Source organism: Typha latifolia, chromosome 3 (assembly GCF_019914945.1).
Source record: "Typha latifolia isolate L0001 chromosome 3, TyphaL0001v2, whole genome shotgun sequence".
In the NCBI taxonomy this organism is placed as follows: Eukaryota; Viridiplantae; Streptophyta; class Magnoliopsida; order Poales; family Typhaceae; genus Typha; species Typha latifolia.
In genome coordinates this window covers 9,780,054-9,802,340 of record NC_133088.1, presented here as the reverse complement: position 1 = coordinate 9,802,340, position 22,287 = coordinate 9,780,054, and the positions used below count along the sequence as shown (strand labels likewise).

The 22,287-nt window shown below is 33.7% G+C and overlaps 1 protein-coding gene across 1 annotated transcript; it reads right to left on the bottom strand.

Annotated features, from left to right (window-relative positions):
* Positions 1 to 325: 325 nt before the first annotated feature.
* LOC140785010 (uncharacterized) lies at positions 326 to 22,123 on the bottom strand. The gene is made up of 10 exons (XM_073132689.1): positions 21,995 to 22,123; positions 13,947 to 14,048; positions 13,688 to 13,826; positions 12,718 to 12,840; positions 12,555 to 12,608; positions 11,222 to 11,268; positions 10,759 to 10,854; positions 9,882 to 9,933; positions 9,456 to 9,503; positions 326 to 522 (listed from the first exon to the last, which is right to left on the bottom strand). The coding sequence occupies exons 2-9, from the start codon at positions 14,040 to 14,042 to the stop codon at positions 9,484 to 9,486; spliced, it is 627 nt and encodes a 208-aa protein (XP_072988790.1). The 5' UTR covers positions 14,043 to 14,048; positions 21,995 to 22,123; the 3' UTR covers positions 326 to 522; positions 9,456 to 9,483.
* Positions 22,124 to 22,287: the final 164 nt, after the last annotated feature.

Here is a 22,287-nt window from a genome sequence, read left to right as displayed (position 1 = left end):
GAGAGAGAGAAAGAGGATCAAATATACAACTCAGAATGCACTACACAAATTCATACAGCTTGCAGGTCTCATGTGGCTCTTTTCTGAAAACCACACAAATAAGTGTACAGTTAATTACATTCCTAAATCCCTTAGAGGAAGCTCATGCTGTTTGTTTCATTACCCCTTGCTACTCTTTTGCTCGACACTTGAATACTATTACATTTGTAACTGACAGGAAGAAATCAGCAAAGCTTATAACAAGATTTTTTTTTTCTAAAAAATAATCCAGCGCAGCATATTTTAAGACATGCTAAACTTAGTTTTATGGAGTAAGCTACATCAATTATTGAATCAGCAATATATATATAGCAAGGGAATAAATAGAAGGTGCATACGTATGTACACAGATGCAAGGATAAACAATAAATGGAACAGCTCTAAGGTTTAAATAACAAGATACAAAATTCTTGCTGTGAAAATGGTTCTGGTTCTGGTTCTGCCAAAACAATCAACCATTCATCGCTATTCCTGCATCTCCTCCTGAGCAAGAATGCCTTTGTAAGATTTAACATGACATGAGCAGAATATGAAATTATATCAAAGCAAGATATCATAAATGTAAATAGTTCCATCATGTTATGATCTGGTTATGTGGATTAAGTTAGTTAATCCAATAAATTGAGTTACTTAGTTAGTTTTATCTTATTATTTTGAATTTCAAAAATTTCCACATGTAAATCCGATCTGCTAAAATTTTTATTCCTATAAATAAGAGTGGACATGTGTTGATAATAAACATTGAATGAATCTAAATTTAGCCAATTTATTCTTTTTATCTTTTATCTTTTATCTTTTCATATAGCCGTTAGATCGTCCTTATCTTTCTAGGAGTTGATTATAATCGTAAAAAAATTTCGATCTTTCAAATCCTGGCCATCATCTTTTTTCAGCAGCAACCTTATCTTATAACCATCCACCACCACCCTTGGCTGTCTGTCACCCTCCAACGATCGCCGTAACGTCGAATATATACTGATTTGTCATTTTTTGACCTACGTTCACTGTTTTATTTTTATCTTTTCATTCCGACCTTCGATTTATATGAAACCAAAACTATTAGATCCTAACTCGTGAGGCTACCACCATATAGATTTTCATAATTTTCTTATGTCCAAATCAGCCTAAATCTGATTCGTAACAAATCTAACCTTTATTTTAAAGCACAACAAATTAAGATAATCATCAAAAGTTACGATGCAAGAGTTACTCTGTTTCAATAATCAAAACCTAGTTATTTGAGACATTTTTTAAAAGGTATTTGACATGAATATGTATGGTTGACTGCTTCTATGGCCACAGATGATTCTTCCTAGATAAAATGGACTTCATCAAACAAGCATCTTGAAGAAACCGGATACCATATTAATTACCCAACTTGGACAATGATATTATGTCAAAAAGTTTCCTGTGACAATTTCATTCAAAGTAACAATAAAGGTGAGGCAGGAGGAGAAAAAATGAATCATATTTGTCCTCAGTTGAACCTGGCTCGATAAACAAACAGGTCCTTTGGTCATTTCACAAAGTCGAACTGTTTCAACAGCTTGACTCAATTTCAGACCACGGAAACAAAGACAAAAAGATTATAAAACAAATTAAACTACGAACATGATTTCATAACTTTTATTTGTAAAAAATTAATATCCCTACTGCCTTTCTAAACCTTTAAATTTCAACATCTTTGACTAGAAGAACAATAATTGAAATTAACTTGAAGACAATAAAAGCACATCTTACATTTCGCTCAAACATTTAAAACCTACTATACAAGTCCTTGTATAGCTTATTCATGTCTAACAAAATTCAAGTTGATCGCACAGATATATTTTACTTCAAATCATCACCCTCAGTCAATAATAGCTTGTACATTCAACAAACAAACCAAAATATTGATCATGATAATTGGCCAAAGCAAAAACTAATTTATTCTAGATTGATTCTGGTCAAAATGATACTTTTCATCTCATACTGTTGCTGTTCCTGAAGTTTTAAATCTTAATTTCAATACACTTCTATTCTCTTTCATTTCTTTTTCTTTTCCATCTAACTGCACAATATGGACTGAACTAACTAAAAAGAACGAAAGAGAAGGAAAGCATGCAGTTAACAGAAATGATCTCTTCACTTCCAAACATGGAGTTTGACTGCATGTCAAGTACATAAAATGAGAGAAAAAAAAAGTTCCATAAAGAAAAGGAAGAGCTTGATGGTAGTTGAGGATTTTATGAGGTTTCTATCAGGATTCTATACAGTACATTAAATAGTCACGGCTACTATTATGCGTCATATGTAATTAAAGGCTAGTCCTGCCAATAAGAAATTAATGATGAAATCCCCAACTTTATGATATGCTGTACTATAAAAAGATTTTATAACATTTAAAGTACCTAGAATGGAAAATCGTGCAATTTGAAGATCCCTACTATAACACCCACAAGGTTTGCCTTGCCGGTTAGCATGCTGCGTGCCAATAACGTATTGGCACCCAGCACGGTAGTGTGCCGACCAGCATGAGTCGAGATCAAGCGGCACACAGTGGGTGCCGCCCAAAACTAGTTAAGGCAAGTCAAAGCAGCTACTAGAAACTAGAAGATAGATTAGAAGAAAAAGAAAAAAAAATAGAGAACTAGAAGGGATTGAAGATTTCTTCCTCAAATCCTATCAAAAGGTAACAAATTTTTCATTCTCTTAAGCATTTTCTTTGTTCTAAACTTTAAAAACTAATTTGCAGTGTGCAAATGATAGATTTACTAGATCTATCACTTGCATGAATTTCTACACAGATCTAGCATTTTGATGCTAAATCTATAAAAATACATTTTAAAATATGGGAATCAATGAAGAGATTTGAAATGCCCCATATTTTGCATGAATTTTGAAAATCCTATAATTAATATGTCAAATTCATTTAAATTGGGTTTTATCATCGGAACATTTAGATTAACTCCAGCTGTTTGAACCCAAATTTTACTTTTAAAAAATTCCAGAGCATCAAACGTGGGCATAGTTTCATTTTCTTTGCTCCTCATATTTCTCTAGATATGTTTCCTAATTCAAATTTCAAGGAGTGGATTGCATTAGTTTAATCCAAAAAGTTTTCAAACTTTGATTGTTCCTTTGACACCTTGGCACTACCAACTAAGCCATCATTCTTTTTAAGATTATATCATTCATTTTATTCGTTTGCACTTGATACACTCTTAGGTACATATGAATCATAAATATAATCCAACAAATGGTGAACCCTTCTGATGTTTTCTTCAGTTTCTGAAAGGTTATGTATCTTAGGGAAACAAAAGTTCAAAAGCTTGTCACATCATTAGCTATTTAATTACATGAAGATGGTGGGGGCATTGTGATGCTACAGTTGTTGGTAACATGTGTCGGAGTATGATGGTGCTGCACTAGGTGGAGGTGGTACTGTGGTGGTGTTGCAGTGCTGCAATATGAGATAGAGGTAGTCCTATAATGGCCAACAAGGAAGAAATCGCGAAATTAGGAACTTGAGCAGCGCAGAGTTGGTGAGATGTGTACAATAAGGAATTAGGTATAGGAATAGGGTTTGGGTTTAGCTGTTTAGAACTAGATCAAGATAGAGATGATATGAACCATTAGATTAAAATCCACAACCAAAAAGTTTTTTAATATATATATATATATATATATATATATATATATTTTCAACCCTTATTGAGCCGAGTCAGAGCAAATTGGCTTGTGCTAAAGCTCAGCCCAAAATTAATTTTGTGCCCATTTTACTGTTTAGGCTCAGCTTAATTTCAAGCTAAGCCAGAATTGAGCCTAACTCAAACCAAGCAAAGGTTCGTCGGATCGGGATTGGTTGGTTTTAATTAAACCGGGTCAAATCCATTATAGATCTGACCTGGATCCGACCTGGGGACATCAATTATTAATGTCCCCAAGCCAGACCACTTTTTTGATCTTTTCTCTCTTTACTACTTTCTTCTCACTCTCTCTTTCTTTCTCTCTTTCACTCCTTTCTCCTTTTCTTCTCACTCTCTTACTTTTTCTAAGTTTTAATGGAGAGATTTAGCTCCGACAAACTCCGACGACGCAGATCTAACTCCGACAAACTTTGACAAACTCTGGTATATATTTTTTAATTTTATTAAATATTTTTCTCTCAGTTTTTTTAATTTCTTTTACTCTCTCTCTCTTTTCTTCTATCTTTCTTCTTCTCCTTCACTACACCATAATTTTTCACTTTTCGTTTGGTTTTCTTTCTTTCGTTCTCTCTCTCTCTAATCTCTTCTTTTCAATGAAAGTCGAGAAGAAAATTTTTTTCTTTTGTTGTTCTTCTCCCTAATCTCTTCTTCCTTTTCTTCTCTTTAATGATTTTTTCCACATAATAACTCTCTAAAATCCAAATTGTTCTTTGCTGAATTTACTAAAATTGTAATTAAATATTTGCTGAATTATTAATTTGCTGAAATTATGATTAAATATTTGTTAAATTATTTAATTTTCTGAAATTGAAATTAAATATTTGCTGAATTATTTAATTTGCTGAAATTGAAATTAAATATCTATTGAGTTATTTAATTTGCTGAAATTGTGATTAAATATTTACATTTGCTGAAATTGAGATTAAATATTTGCTGAAATTGTATTTTAATTTTTTTTCTGAATTATTTGATTTGTTGAAATTGTATTTGTATTTAAATTACAATTTATATTTTTAAGTTGATCTCTGTTTAGGTGTTTATATTAAAATTAAAATGGCTCCAAAAGAAAGGTCACAAGATACAGACATTGACCGACAACATTGCGTTGCTCTTAGCCAAGACAAAAAGCGTGTTAAATACAACTGGTGTGGAACGGAAATTAGTGGCAATGTTAGTCGTCTGAAAAAATATTTAGCTAAAAGACAAGGAAATGTAGTAACTTGCACTCAAGTTAGTTTGGAAGTCAAAAGAAAAATGTTGGCTCATCTAATAAGCAAAAAGAATAATAAACAAACTGTACAAAGAAGAGAATCAATGATTCGTGAAGAATTGATGTATGACCATAAAAATATTGATGGTGATAGCAATAAGCAGAGTGGGAATGATGATAATGAGAGACAGATGAGAAGAACAATGAAAGAAAGTAGAAACACACAAAGAGAGAAGGAGATAAGAAATAGTGGTAAATCTGGTGGTAGCTTTCAAAGATTTAGATCAATACATATGCAGGGTGAAAGAGAATATGGAGGTAGTAGTTATGTGACTCCTGATGTTATGGGTTTTATAGCAAAATCTGAAAATATTTGACCGATGGATACATATTTTTAGAGAAAAATGGGTCGTACACATACATCAACTCTCAAAAGAATAAAAAATACAAAGAAACATATTTTGGTAGGGCTATCTTTATATTTTTCTATAAATATGTTCCTTTCAATGTAGCTTTGATAGCCATTAACACTATGATGGATGTTATACAGTCAGTAAGGCGCAGTGTTCTGCCTCCTAGTTTAAAAGATATTGTTACTAAATATCTTGACTCGGAGATAGATGAGCTTCACACTTATATTGAGACTTCTAAAAAGTATTGGGATGAATTTGGTTATACACTAATATGTGATGAGTGGACTACACAAAACAGAAGAAATATAATCAATTTCTTGATGTACCAAGGCATGGGGACAATATTTTTAAAGTCTGTGGAAGCTACTGACATTTTAAAAGTACTTTAATGGATGAGGTAGTAGAAGAAATTAGTGAAAAAATGGTAGTTCAAGTGGTTACTGATAATGGGGCAATATAAGGTTGCTAGACAATTACTTATGATAAAAAAATAACATTTATATTGGACGTCATGTGCTGCACATTATCTTGATCTCATGTTTGAAGATATTGCCAAAGATCCTAAAATTAATATAGTAATACATGAAGGTCGGAGGTTGACAAAGTTCATATATAATCATAGTTGGGTTTTTAATTTACTTAGGCAAATAGCTGATGATAAAAAGATTATCAGACTCGACTTCACTAGATTTGCACTCATTTTCTAGCATTGGAAAGCATAATGTGATATAAAGATGATATTATACGAGTATTTACATCAGTAGAATAGTCTACAAAAATTAAGAATACAAAACCTAAAAATCAAAGTTTAGGTAAAGTTTTAAAGAACATAGCTCTTGAAAATATATTTTGACATAATATTACAATTGCCACCACAATATTTGAGCCTCTTGTCAAGGTACTACGACTTGTAAACAGTGAGACAAGCCTAAGATGGATATTTTATTCAAGGCTATGGACTTAGCAAAAAAGTCAATAAAAAAAATATGGGCAAAAGTTATAAGGGGTAGAAGTTCATTGACTACGGTTGAAACAAACAACTACATAAAAATATACACACTACTAGTAAGCATTAGTTTATTAATTTATTTATTTTAAATATTTTAAAATTTGAATGCTTACAAATTTTAAATTATAAATTTCTACAGAATATTTTATGAATCCCATATTTTAATTCTCTACAAATGTCAATAATGATATTGAAGTCTTACTAGGAGTTAGAAAAGTAATCAGTAGACTAGAGCCTGATATTTATAAGCAAATTCTTTGCAATAAAGAAGTTATTATTCAATTGAATAATTTTATTATTATTTGTTTCAAGTTTCAATATATTCAATTTCTTATAAAATGTATTCAATAATATATTTCAGATGAAGAAATGTAGATTGAGAGCTGGCTAATTTAGTACTACTAAAGTTGTTGTAGCTATATCTCATAACAGCTCAACTGAATGGTGGTCCATTTATGAATAGGAGGCACCAAATTTGACACCAATAGCAAAGAAAAATTTTAAGTCACTGTATCTTTATCATAGTATGAAAGAAATTGGACTACCTTTTCTTTGATCCACACCAAAACACGTAATCGATTGACAATTAAGAGATCAGAGAATTTAGTGTTTTGCCATTATAATATGAAATTGAGGGAGAGAAATTTAAAAAGAAAAATAGAAAATGATCAGTTGATTGATTTAAATCATATTTTTGATGAAGAAAATCCCGACTCCATGGATCAGAGAAGTGAAAAATAGATTATTAGATGATAAAAATAACCCATAGTTAGATAACGCATTAAGGAAGACCACAACTAGAGCAAAGGCTGGTACAAGTTATTCAATAATTACCAGTGCTAGCGATAATCCTGATGATCTTGATGATACACCTGGTAGTAAGATTGTCCGTTCCACATTTGCTGAGAGAAGTCAAAAAGGCATAGGGATTGAAGACAGAGAAACTGAAGATGTATATACAGATCAGCGACGTCGTTATTAGAATGTTGTTTCCTATGACTATGGTTCATCAAGTATTTACTTTTTGGAGCCACCACATGATTTATATGTAAGTTATTATCCTCAACATCCTCAGTATCCTTAGACACAAGATTCACATATTAATTATTATTAATCTAAGAGACAATAAGATTTATTTGATATGAATAATATGATGCAATCACTCTTTAGAATACTAGGCCACATCATTATTTACAAACTTATGATAATCATGATAAAAACGACCATAAAAATTTATAAGAACTAGCTCAGTATTCATCGAAGTTTTGACTTTTGAGTAAAGTATTTTTGTTTAAATTTTAGAGTGCATATGTGAATAGTTACTATTTTCTTTTTCTTTTTTTGTCATGTTTTCTAAATTTTTAGAAATTTTTCTGCATTTTTAAATAATATTTAGAATTTTTTGTAATTAAAAAAAATCCGATCCTATCTGGGTGACCGATCCGGTCGAAACTTATCGTTTTTTCGAAAAGTCGATCCCGATCCCGATCCCAATTTTTCAAACCTTGAACCAAACAGAACTTGAGCCAAACGAAGCTTGAGCTGCTCGATTATTTTGACACCTTAGTGTAGATACTAGGTAATAATAACTACCTATTGGCAACATATGCGAGGTGTTGGCTTAAATTATATTAGGCCAGCAAGATCTTCTGCATGTTTATGTTAGATTGCACCATTTTTTAGCTAGTGTAGATGGTAACGAAGTGCAGATGAAGGGAGCCACATGTTGCACCGTTGATGTGGCCTCTAAGTTAAGAAAACATGCTGATATCGGAAAAACAAAGAGATATTTAGATCCACACCTAAGGAGAAAAGATAGGGTCTCAATGAATCTCTTTTCTGCCTCTAAATGTCTTTTCCGTTCTAGCATGACTAGATAGGTAAGAAAGACAGGAAATAAGTCAACAGCCCAACGTGAGGAAAAGAATATAAAAACCTACCTAGTTTCCTACCTGACTCGTGGGGAAAAAAGAAAATCCACCTAGATTGTGGGAGATATAAAAAGCCAACCAAGATTACGAGGGATAAAGAAAGTATGGAATCCACCGTAAAAGAGAAGAGAAGAGAAGAAGTGGAAAGGAGGGGGAGATAAACATGGAATCCTCCACAAGAATAATACTTTTCAATTTTTCATAATTTTTCTCTTCTTGGAATTTTCATCACCTAATCTTATTAGAATCTTTCCCAATCTAATTGACAGCGAAACTAGGGCTCTTTTAAATTAAAACCAACTAAATCCTAGCAAAATATATCTAAAAACAAACTAACAACAAAATCTCCTAGATTTTGGAAGTTTTAACTAAATAGGATACTCTAAAAGTAAATTTAAGTATTAGATAAAAAAAGATATATGCAAAAATAAATAGATGTATGAAAATCCATATCCCATTAACCTCTAAGCCAAGCGCTAACATCTTGTGATGTGCAATGGTCATGCTTATATTAAGTTACATGTCCAGAAATTTACCACTCAGAATCATATAGGGGACTAGATTTATGTTGAGAAAACCATTCTGGCAATTCATGTATAATTCCCCTCCTGCAAATCTGAAAGGTCGTTCATCACAAATCTGTAATATGATATGAAGCAACACATGATGTAGGTTCAAATGCATGACAACTGTTGCACAATTGATCCTAAATGGACGTAAACGAACCTCATTCAAGCTGTTGTGGAACTCTTTACAGGAGATGCATTATACTATATAACAATAATCCTACCTTAGAAAGATTTGTACATCCTGAACATTAAATTAAAGCGCTTGTACAATAAGTAAGCAACAGTAATGTAATTAATACACAAACAGTTGATTTTTGCAACTTTGTCAACTACAAGATTCTATTTGAAATAAGCACAAGAAAGATTTAGAATGGCTGGGACCACTTTAATTATGGTAGGATATGTGTCAAGACTTGATTTGCAGAGACCGGAAGAGCAGCATTCCAAACATGAATTGAAAACTGAAAAGCACATATTTATCCAAAGAAGCCATCTCGAAATCTAGTAATATATCATAAGAATACAAAAAGAACAACAACTCGCCAATGAACTAGAAAAGGAATTATTCTCAATAAAAGAAAAGTTATTGATTTACCACGACTTTCAAAATCCACATCCGTGACTCACTCATATACATCTTCCTCTGCACATCCAAAAGCATGTTTGTCAAGAAATTATTTGTTTGTATAAAAAAAGGATCTAGCTTTAAAAAGATACTAACTTGATACAGTGAGCAAGCCAAAGGGAGTCAACCGAAAAAAGAAACAATGAAATGTCTAGCATTTAACACTATGCTTTAGAAGGAAAAATGAGACTGAAGTGAACACAAATAGGCAACTCAAAGGAAATAAAACCAAAACAAAAACAATAATATGTCCAGCATATAACACTTTGTTTGGAAGAAAAAAATGAGAGAAGATATGAACACAAAAACCATAAGTATTGAACAGCAAAAAGGCACAGATATGAAGATCTAGCTGAAGATATGTATGATGTGCAATAAACTATATGAGATACTCACCCTCTGCTACCTCCTCATTCATATCATCTTCATCGTCATCAAAATCGATGTTCTGTAAATATGACGAGACTAATCAGACATATCAAGCAACAATTATGTTAAAGCTACCAGATTTACTGGAAATAATGTTCATCAGAATTGCTGAAAGTATTAATATACCAACTACCAAAACAAGCCCTAAAATTAACAAGACAAACCAAATGATATGGAAGAGATAGAAGTACTCGAACCAATTTGTCCTAATATTGGCATTCAATGTCTTCTATTTAAGAAAATCAACCAGGAAATAAAGATAGACCTTTAAAACCTATCCATTATGCATATGTAGTAGTGACTAGATGCATGATTTAGCTGAAACATTAATGAGACAACTTCTGATGTGAAACTTATGGAAAAGGTAATGTTATCCTCTTCCAGCTGACTAAATAATTGGGGAAGTCATTGATAATGATGAAAATAACAAAAAGGTAGCTTATTTTAATTCCAAATCAATTCCAGAGAAGTTTTAGACCCAGTGAAGCATCAATAAATTCAGTATCACTAATTGGACAGAATTAAGATTTTGAACATGCAATAATAACATGCAAAATTCTTAGTGCAAGATATTGAAAGCCTTCCGGAATCAAATAGTTAGTACCTATGAATTTATAACTACATTATCACCATAGAAAAGGCTTGCAAATTAAGATTCCAGCACAACAAAAACAAGGTAAAAACTTGAAAGCTAGTTTTATCAAAAACTAATATCATAATTAAAGCTAATAACTGGTAATAAATGGAAGCTGTTTATAAGAATGTTTTCTGTTTTGTTGGTTCATACACAAGTCACATCTCCAATATAGCCCACAAAACAGCAAAATATTATCCAAATGTTTACATGATCAAATTCACCATCACTGCTTTCCTCCACTTCTTCTTGACCTTCATTGTCATCTTCATTTTCGTCTTTCTTTCCCACTTTTTCATCTTGAACCTGAAAGCAACTAGAATCATTTTAAAGATGAATCCATACCAACTATTGAAAAGTCGACTCTAGTGCACAGTGTGAGAGTGATACTGGAAATTTTAATATTTTTGCAGCAGATTCCAACTATCTTAAGAAAAAAAAATGTCCTTAGTTTCAAAAAAGATGAGGAAGAATGAATTAATAAAGTTACAAAAAGATCAAGTCAAAATGTCTTGGAGAAGATTTCTCGATAGTTCAACTAGAATAGTAGCTCCATGAAAGTTTTCCATAGATAAAATAGCAAAAATGAAACAAACTAGTGAGATGTAATGGCAGACTTAAATATGTGAATTGAAAGGAACATATTATCTGATGAAACATTCTTGCTCCTTGCCTTATATTTTTCTTCCAGTTTTCCAAACAAGTCGAACGTCTTTTCATCTGCCATAAAATATGCATATAAGAACATTCTATCATAGGATAAAACCAGTAATTGTGTAAAATAAAAGATTGACTAAGACTATCTGAATTAGAAAAGTAAATGAGAAAGGTCATCTCTATTTTGTCATGCAGCATGATAAATTGAAAAAATTTGACAACAAATAATTATTTTTCAAAGAATAAATTCAATCTTTTACTCCTGCACAGAGCAGAATCAAAATTCAATAAAAAGTTCTCATATATTAATAAAAGAAAAGAAAAGAGAACCTCAAATAAAGTTGGGCGACATATAATGAAGCTGTACACATGCATTCACACTCAAACTTTGTCACTACTATAAATATATGATAGCCATATCAAAGAAATTAAGATAGTATTGTTGAAAAGGATGTCCCATCCAAGGATGTGTGGCATGGCCCGTGCCGACCACCTGCCGGCACGGCAGGTGCTGCGGAACTTGTCGGCCATGCCGAAAGAGGGAGAAAAAAAAGAGGGAGACTATTCACTCACCTTCACTCTTCGACCTCTTCGTCGACACTCGCCGCCGACCTTGTCGTTGCCCATCGTTCATGTGCCGGAGATCGTCAATGAAGATGCCGCTTGCATCTGCCGCTCCAATGTCGATGCCCTAGCTCGAGGGGGAAGAAGAGCTCAAGCAGGTCAGGTGGGCAAGTTGAATGAAAACAAGTTGCGAATTCGAAGCTGCGGATGCGAGCGACGCTTTCATTGACGATCTTTGGCATGAGAACGACGATGACAAAGAGGTTGGCAGCGATGAAAAGCTCAACAACTGCTTTTGACGGTGAGCAGATCTCTGCTATGGCTAGGAGGGGTGTCGTGCGACACCCCCCCCCCCCACCCCCATGCCACGTGTCGGTACATTGCCAACCCGGCACGTCCCGTGCCGATCGACACGGCCATCATTGGTCCAAGAATCCTGCTTGAGAGCTAGAATTCACTGTAAGGGGGTGATTTGTGTTTTAGACTTTCAGTTACATAATTTCATATGAGAACAAGAACTTAATTGTAAAATAGTACTATATTTTAAAGGGGCTGGGGGGGCATACCCCAGCCCCACCTTGGTTGCATGGGCTCCACCAATGGCCACCTTGACATTAATAATAACAAAGGTCTTGCAATTTAGTTCTAAGCTTGAATAGAGAACATGTTATCAGATTCGGAGAGAAATATGGAAGTGCTTATAGTAAACAAAAACCCCAAAAAGAAGAATAGCTAACGCTGCTAAACATGAAAGGATAACTATAAAATTGTCAAGTTCAGCAAACCTGAATCTTGATCCCATCGACGTCTTTTGTTATCATGTTGTACTCTTATTGAACCTGAAAGAAAAGTAGATCATCAGATTGATATTTGTCATCAAGAGAATTTGAACAAACTGTCTTCCATTATTCTTTTGTCAGATATATAGATATGTCACTGATACCACACCTTGAATCAGTTCAGCAGGAAAATTTGATGGAGTTAGTTTTAAGTATGATGCAAGAGCTTCACGTTTTGCCTGTGTCTTTTGCTTTCTATCAGAAAACCGTTCAATCTCTGTATCCTGACCTTCTACGAAAACATGAAACAAAAGTGTATTTTGGTCAACATAACATCACCATAGAAGATTCTATGCAAAAAGAACAAGTAAAATAATGTGATGTGATATCTTGCAGTACATAGCATCAAAATCTGATATACTCAAACAACATAGTCTAAGCGGATCCACTGGTGCAATGCAGGTACAAACATGTTACAATTTATTCTAACATGATAAATAAATTCATCTCGACTATTTAACAAGTATATATACTGATCATAACAAATTTCAAATAGGAATATAGAGATAGAGCACTGGAGTCTATGCATCTTATCTCTTTGAATTTATATATAAGACATAAAAATTCTTATTACACAGCATAACTAAATAATACTAGTTCAAAAAATAGAGAACATTATATCGCGATGATAGTTAGACGACATCTCTACTTGAAGCATGAAAGTATGAGGCTGCATTAAAGGAAAAGAGAAGAATAAGATTACCCGTAAATCAAAACACAATGTTAATCTTAGAAACCATAATATATAACATATTACATCTTTGGTGAACAACAACATCAAAATGCACACGTGTTAAAGAAAAGACACAATTTATCATTTTCCTATGTAACTTCAGTGGATTTATAGGAAGTTAGATATCAGAAATAGAGATGTTTCACCGAATAGTACGTAAAAGAATATATATATCAACTGTCAAGTCACTTAACAAAGAAAACATTATACACTACAATATAAAAAATTAGAAAGGATGACAATTTAGCAACTTTAAATATGAAGGTAAACTTATGTTGCAAAAAGTATCCAAAGTATTGACTTCGGACAAACAAGACAAAAATGGCATTCCAAGACGCAATCTTACTAGACTTTGGGGCTGCCTCCTGTAAATAATAGCAAGAGCATCTCCAAAAATCCTCCAATCTTGCTTTCCTTCTTATTAATGCTTTCATCTCCTCTGGTAAAGAAGCTATACTTGGCAAACTAGGCAAACTAACATCTTCCTGCAAAAATAAACAAAAAAATGCTGCACTGGACATAATAAATCTGCTTTCTCTACCAGCTAAGAAAAAACTGAACAAATAACATTTTTAAATATCAATTCATCCTATCCTATAACTAACTGGGAAATCTTCATAAGGCACATGCTTTGCAATTCGCATGTCAGATGGTCCACCTCTACCACGACCTCGACCACGACCACGGCCTCTAAAAGCCATTTGGATCTATGAAAAACAAAAGATAGGGAAGTCAATTTACCATGTCCAAGACTACTAAATATATGGTAGCATAGCTCATGTAAACATACAAAGCAAAGTTAATCAAAGGAGCCTAGATATTGTATTTAACTATTTTATGGAAGCATATCCAAATTAAATGAGCAGCATATTTTGAAATTATCAGTTAAAAATAGACAAAGCATACATTTAAGAACTTACAACCTGAAATTAGTGGACCATACTGAAAAAATGAACTTACGTGAATACATAGATATACTATGATACTTATTGAAAAACATAATTAATGCCTTAGGAGAGAGGATATATCACATGCTATCAATAATAAAATGTGGCAAATAAAGCGTGAAGAAACAATCACAAATACAACTTTTTATGTGAAAAAGCTTACTTGTTAGACTCGGATCGAAACCAATCACTAAAACACGTAGCAGTTAACAAAAAGCTTACAAATCACTTGCCAACTCCTATAACTCAATATATATCAACCTTACTTGTTAGACTCCGCGACACACTTGCCAATTTCTATAACCCAATATGACTATCGAGGTTGATTCTTCCGTCTCAGTGACCCTCGAGACATAATTCTTTCAAATCTGACATAGATGCACTGAATAAGAACGATTCAGCACATTCTGTCTAAAGCTAAGAATTGACCTCTAATGGCCTCTAAAAGATGATCTCAATATAATTGTAGACAACTCTTATAAAAGATAATATCCAACTTAATACTTGACAGCCTTTTCTCCTAGGGTCAGATTAAACCCCTCTATATTCTTAGAGATCAGATAAGTATCTCTTATGGATAAAGTAAATATCTCTTAAAGATACGATAAATATATCTTCAAAAATTCTCCGCGAATTTAGAGTTAAGATAAATAGAGATAAACCCAAATCTAAGTCAAATCAGCCAAGGCCGTTTGAACACCGCCTATTATTTACTTTTGTCTCAGAAAAATGAGTTTGAATGCCTAACATTAGGAATCAAGCACAGCAACATAGATGTTACTCTAACCACTACGAATCAATAAAGAGATAGAAGACTCGATGTTAGATAAAAGCGAGAAATAACAAATCCTTCACCTTATGATGCCAAGATACACATGCAATTAGAGCACAAAAAACATAGACCTAATTGGCTAATTGTACAATCGGTCAAGAGTCTCAAGATATTAATGGATGTCTCTGTTAGTAAACATGGTCTCTTTTATTGCAATAACACTACTAAGGCAAACAATGTCTTGAAAGGTGCTCGCCATATGCAGATGATTACCCACGGCATAGCACGTAGGCAGTATGTAGGCGCATATACAGTCTAACATTTTTATATGAAGGTCTATTTCTCAAACTGAAATCTAGTAAACTCGAATTTATGTCCTTATGTGAAGTTCAATTCATCTAAAAGAAGAACTGATACACATATAGACAAATTTCATATAGTACAGATGGAATCATGAGAGTAGTAGGTGATATTTGTAAGATTCGAAGTTGTTAGTTTGCCAATCATTAGCAGCATTGATTCTGATATAACATCTGGTGTTGATATACAGTTCTGAAAAAGATATCCTAGTATAACCTAACTTGATGCATTCATTCAACCACTAGGAGGAGAACAGGCGAAAGTCACTATCTAGGGAAGGATCTGAGAGTAGAAAATGATTTTTTTTTCTCCACACTTATAGCAGCAAGAAAGCTTCTAGTGATGATGCAATGGTCATGGCAATAACGATGATAACAAGAGTGATAGTGAGAGTGAGAGAGTAGATGGAAGCGGAAGAAGAAGAAGACCTTTTAGAACGAAGCAAGACATCTACCCGACTCGGCTCGTTACGATCTAACTTGCTTCATTCTAAAAGGTCTTCTTCTTCTTCCCAATACATATCTTATTTTCCATTTCACATTGTTTCTGTCCTTGATTGTTTTGTTCTAATTTTTTAAAACTTTCTTGGTCAATTTTTCTTTGATATTTAATGATCTCTGAAGTGGGTTTTTCTTTGGGTGGAGAAAGAAGGAGGCTTTTGGGTATCATTGTCCTGTTTGGACACATGAGTTTCCAATTGGAAACTGTGGGAATGAAAAATTCCTGTTGAGCATTTGGGCGTAGGGTGATGGTTATTCCTGTTTGTTTGATGAAGAAATCTTTTCTATCCGAGTTGTAGATTTACAAAAACTCTATGTTGGTTCTCTTTTGAGAGTCCTCTTTTATCTTTTCTATATGAATGGATAACCATTGTATAACCAAGGCAATATGATTTTCAAGGGAAATTTCTCTAGTTTGTGTTGTATATATACATTACTTTTAAAGAATATTCTTGGAAACTAGATTGCTTAGCGACATGTTATGTCAGGATGATTGAAGATATGGATGTGATATTAGCATTATTATTAAATTTAAATCTTAATGGGATATTAATAAATCATAGTAAAAGAGTATGATATGGGCATTGCTTAAGGGAATGTAAAAGATGGTAAAAAAAGAGGTAGGGCAATATGACAAGATTGTTGAATAAGATTTAGGGATTCTGGAGAACCAGTATTATGCTAAAATAAATCTAGGTAATATAGTTGTCCATCTATTGACAATTGCATGCTAGGAACTAGGAGGTTAACAATGTAATCATATTAGTGCATGACATTACTTATGCTAGGAACTAGGAGGTTAACAATGTAAGTATAAGTATATTAGTGCATGACATTGCTTATCTTTTTGAGATTCTCACATTGCTTGAACTTAAGAGCTCAAAGAATTAGTTTCATTTTGACTGAAGTGAACAGATCAAAGAATTACATTTGTTGCCCTTCTAGTTAGGTTACCAATTTCCATAATTGAGTTCTAAAACTTCACTATCAGTCATTTTATTTGATTAAAAGATCTCCATACAATTTAGATGTTGTTGTACCTATCCGCCTATCTTCCATTTTGTGAGTTTTCCTCTTTTATGATATAGATGCTATTGAAAGATCTGGTTCATATTCAGGTAAGATCCAATCCATATCAGTTTTGTAATCCTATTTGGGTAAGATCCAATCTATATCCGTTTTGTATTCATATTTGTTTATTATCCGATTCATCATATTAGTAAATAAGAGGTTTTATTTATAAATAATTAATAATAAGAAAAGAGGTATTATAATATAGTCAAAATGTAGGGTGTTTTCTATAATTTTCTCTAAAAAAAGAAAACCTACTTCCATATTTATTTTTGAAGCTCTCCCCTCCAACAGTCCAACCTAGTGAGCAGCCCACGACGGCTGTGGTGACCGGCTCCCACGACATGTAGACCTCTCTCTCTCTTTCTCTCTCTCTCCCCGGCGTTCACCATCTCCCTCTCCCGCTTCCATCTACTCTCTCACTCTCACTATCACTCTTGTTATCATCGTTATTGCCATGGCCATTGCATCACCACTAGAAGCTTTCTTACTGCTATAAGTGTGGAGAAAAAAAATCATTTTCTACTCTCAGATCCTTCCCTAGATAGTGACTTTCGCCTGATCTCCTCCAAGTGGTTGAACGAATGCATCAATTTTAGGTTATACTAGGATATTTTTTTCGGAATTGTATATCAACACCAGATGTTATATCAGAATCAATGCTGCTAATGATTGACAAACTAACAACTTCGAATCTTACAAATATCACATATTACTATCGTGATTCCATCTGTACTATATGAAATCTGTCGATATGTGTATCAGTTCTGCTTTTAGATGAATTGAATTTCACATAAGGACATAAATTCGAGTTTACTAGATTTCAGTTTGAGAAATAGACCTTCATATAAAAATGTTAGACTGTATATGAGCCTACATACTACCTACGCACTATGCCGTGGGTGATCACCTGCATATGGCGAGCACCTTTCAAGACATTGTTTGCCTTAGTAGCGTTATTGCAATAAGAGAGACCATGTTTACTAACAGAGACATCCATTAGTGTCTTGAGACTCTTGACCGATTGTACAATTAGCCAATTAGGTCTATGTTTTTTATGCTCTAATTGCATGTGTATCTTGGCATCATAGGGTGAAGGTTTTGTTATTTCTTGCTTTTATCTAACATCGAGTCTTCTATCTCTTTATTGATTAGTAGTGGTTAGGGTAACATCTATGTTGCTATGCTTCATTCCTAATGATAGGCATTCAAACTCATTTTTCTAAGACAAAAGTAAATAATAGGCGGTGTTCGAACAGTCTTGGCTGATTTGACTTAGATTTTGGTTTATCTCTATTTATCTTAAGATATATTTATGTTATTTTTAAGAGATATTTACTTTATCTATAAGAGATGCTTATCTTATCTCTAAGAATATAGAGGGGTTTAATCTAACCCTAGGAGAAAAGGCTGTCAAGTATTAAGCTAGATATCATTTTTTATATAAGCGGTCTACAATTATATTGAGATCATCTTTTGGAGGCCATTAGAGGTCAATTCTCAGTTTTAAACAAAATGTGCTGAATCATTCTCATCTCAACGCATCTACATCAAATTTGGAAGAATTATGTCTTGAAGGTCACTGAGACGGAAGGATCAACCTCGATAGTCATATTGGATTATAGGAATTGGCAAGTGTGTCGCAGGGTAGTCGGAGAAGGAAAGGAATGGCACTAGCCTTGGATCAAAGAAAAAGATTGGGAGAGATAAAAAAGAGGCTAGCTAGAGGTAGAAGAAGGTTAAAAATATCAATATTCTTTAATAATCTAAAAATGACTATCTTCCACATATTTTGAGGCTAGCTAGAAATTAAAATACATTCAAATTAACCCTAACACAAGTTCGAAAGTCGTCGAGCATTCAAACGTCATTGGACAAGTTGCACCCTCGGGTTTGGGTATTTGAACACCACTAGATGGTTTTCGAACATCATTTGTCGAAGGCTGCTCTTAGATTAGGGTGTTCGGACACCGTTGGATGAATGTTCGAATGATTCGACGAAGACTACTCTCAAATTGAGGCATTTGAACACCTTGACGTTGTGTTGCTCTCTGATTATGGCATTCAAACGCTATTGGCTGGGCATTCAAACGCCTTGACGAAGACTATTCTTATGTTTCGTCGTCTAAAAGCCATTGGCCAAGCCTTCGACGACACAAGCATGATGCTAGAAGTTCCCTAAAAATAGTAAACAACTAATACTATGATCAATATATTTGACCTAGCAAATTGAATCTCTCTTGTGAGCTGGCCCAATTTGGCTTGGATCACATCACGAGCTGGCAAAAGTTGTAATAGTTTTAGAATAAGTTTGAATAATATTATAGTTTTGCACAATTTTTTTTCCTGTAGCAGTATTTTTGGTAAAAAACTCAAAAGAGAAAAAGTCAAAAGAAAAAAACCATGCATCTTTGTACTGAGTTGCTACATACTATTTCTTGTTTGATGTGGCATTTTATACCTATATCTTGTACTTAATTTATTCTTTTGTTCAGAGACTTGAAAAAATCCCTTCTTTGATGTGCATGACATAAGGTGCCGGAAGGAGACTATATTATCTAAAATACTAGAATTTAATTTGGGTTAAATACATTTTAACCCCTTACTTAAATACAAAACTCTTAAATCAATCTCTATACTTACGACTAAAGTGAAACCGTCAATTTTCCTGTCAAAATTAATGAAGCACGCTCAAATAACTAAAATGTCTCCTCATGTTTATTAGGTAAAAAATAGATGGATTTTTAATTTGATTGTTTTATCCATATTTGTTTTGTTTCTAGATATAATATAACTATTAAATTTCATAAAAACTCAGGTTTAAAAAAATTTATTATATATCTGGCACAATCTAAAAAGTAAGAAAAGAAATTATGTAAAATTTTTTTTGAAGAGAATGAAATAATTATATATGAGAAGAAGGGTATTTTTGTCCATAAAATTTAAAACATGGAGGGAATTCAGCCCTCCATTTAATTTTTGAAATTTTTTAGGCACGCTTCGTTAATTTAGATGGAAAGACTAACAGTCTCACTTTAGTTATAAGTATAAAGACTGATTTAAAACTTTTTAAAGTATAGGGAGGGTAAAGTGATCTTCGACATAAGTACGAAGGGATAAAATGTATTTAACCCTTTTGATTTAGTTAGCATTGCAAAGCTAGGAACATTTCCCTAATTTTTCTTTTTCTTTTTTCCTTGAGGGAAAAGTCCATTTGCAAGCCTATACACACAAAATTTGGTTGAGATAGGACTACAACTCTTGAACAAACATCAAATTAGCACAAAAAATATATATTAAAAACACACTGCCTTTTGTTATTATTATTCTTTTTATTGATCATGAGTCCGTAAGTTATAGGCAAGACAAATGAGCTAGCCCTCCCCGATATATAGATTAGACAATTGAGTCAACCCTCCTAAGAAATAAACTATGCGTATATAGTGTACTAAGTTATAATAGTGTTATATATATATATATATTCTTTTAATGCTTAAAAAATACCCTAATTAATTTTATTCTAAAAGCGGTTATTAAAATAGAGAATATTTCATTACTTTTGAAACTTAAAAATTAAAACACCTAAAATATCCCTCTTTGACTTTAAAATTTAGTTCTCTATTTATTTTTACCTTAACCTAAAAAAATTATAGTTATTTTTACTCATCTATATAGTAATTGATAGTTAATAAAACTAACAACATGGTGATATTGAGACATTTTCGGTAAAATGCATGTGACAAATAATAAATATCCATATAGTAGGGGAGGGTGTAAATGATAATAAAAGCAAAAAGTGAGGTGTTTTTGTGCTACCACACGCAAAAGGGCTCAAAGTCTAGCATCTCCGTCATGAGCTCAACAGATACCAGATTATAAGGGAGTAAATGGAGAAGAATCACTCCCTTGTTAATTGACCTACTAAACTGAATGACACAATGGCCTAAGAGTAAAAAGCAAACACTCACAAATCTCTCAAACCACCAAATGCCTCACCCTCCCACTAAAGTCTACCTCCCCATGGTCGGAACCAATAAGAGAAAAGAGACTAATAGCTGGAGCTCCCAACGAAAAGGGGGAGCACCACACCTCGCTTTGGATCTAGAGTAGAGGAGGAGGAGGAGGAGAAAAGGTCAAAAACTTAGCAATGATGTGCGGGGCTTCATGGTCTTTTTCTTGCCATTACTAGTAGTAATCCAACTTATTTATAGAATATTTAAATTAATATGAAAACTGGAATTATCTCGGGTATTTCTAGTGCCCATATTGGACCATCTTCTTTTACTATCAAAGTCAAAGCCTTTTGAAAAATTCTAACATTTCTTTCCATCTGTATCATCGATCTATTGTGGCATGCAAGAATAACATGAGATGCATTGACAGTGTAAAGAACAATATTAGAATGTCTACTCTTATGCCAAATATGCTTACTAATGCTCACTATGACCAGAGATCATCACAATTTAAGGATAAATTTAAGAGGTTATTAGGTAAAAATTTAAAAGAAGAAGGCATAATTGTGACTACACTCCATGAATATTTACATTGTACAATCTATTTATGCAGACAATAATTATATTACAGTTCACATATTCAATGAGATTATATTGTCCAAAAGGAATTAAATATGTGTGATTGTAATACTTCTCTTGAATACATCAGCATTCCTTCCTTAAATTTGCATCTTAGTCAAGAATGGATTGCTCAATGGCGACGAGGGAGCAGATCGGCGAGTCACCGGAAAGATCAATGAAAGACCCATGCTAGAAGGATGAGGGGGTCGAAGGGAGTGTGCACACCGTCGCCCAGGCTACGAGAGCCCCGAAGCAAGGTGCCAACGACTCCCCCTTTCGGAGCTGAAGCTATCGGGGCCGGCGCGGGAAGGCACGAAGCCCCCGGCCGGCCAATCACTCGACGAGGCCGACGATGAGGAAGAAGGAAAAGAGAAGGCACTAACAAAATTATTAACCCAAATTAACCTCTTGAGCCGGAAGGAGACTTACCGACGAGTTGATCCACAGCGATGGCAAGCTCCGGCGACGCTCCGGCGCGCGAGAAGAGAAAATGGAGAGAGTGGCGACTGCGGGGAAGAAAAGAAGAGAGAAAAGAAGGAAAAGAAGAGAGGGAGGGGGAAAGGGTAAGGCAGCGCACGTGCCAGGCACGTGCGCTCAATTTTTTATTCTTTTTTAATAACTGGAACTGGATGTCTAAATGGTCATGCCACAAACTAAGCAGTTGTAATTCGAGGAGGTTGAATAGGCTTCCAAAGAAGTCTGTTTCAGATTTGGATCATACT

Bases quoted from the DNA above. Each gene is read 5' to 3' on its own strand.
- LOC140785010 (XM_073132689.1), bottom strand. From the start codon at position 14,042: ATGGCTTTTAGAGGCCGTGGTCGTGGTCGAGGTCGTGGTAGAGGTGGA. The intron at 9,934-10,758 runs GTAAACATTTGG...TCATATTTACAG, and splicing joins GTGATGGTGAATTTGATCAT to AACATCGATTTTGATGACGA. The intron at 9,504-9,881 runs GTGAGTATCTCA...TTGGATGTGCAG, and splicing joins GAATGAGGAGGTAGCAGAGG to AGGAAGATGTATATGAGTGA.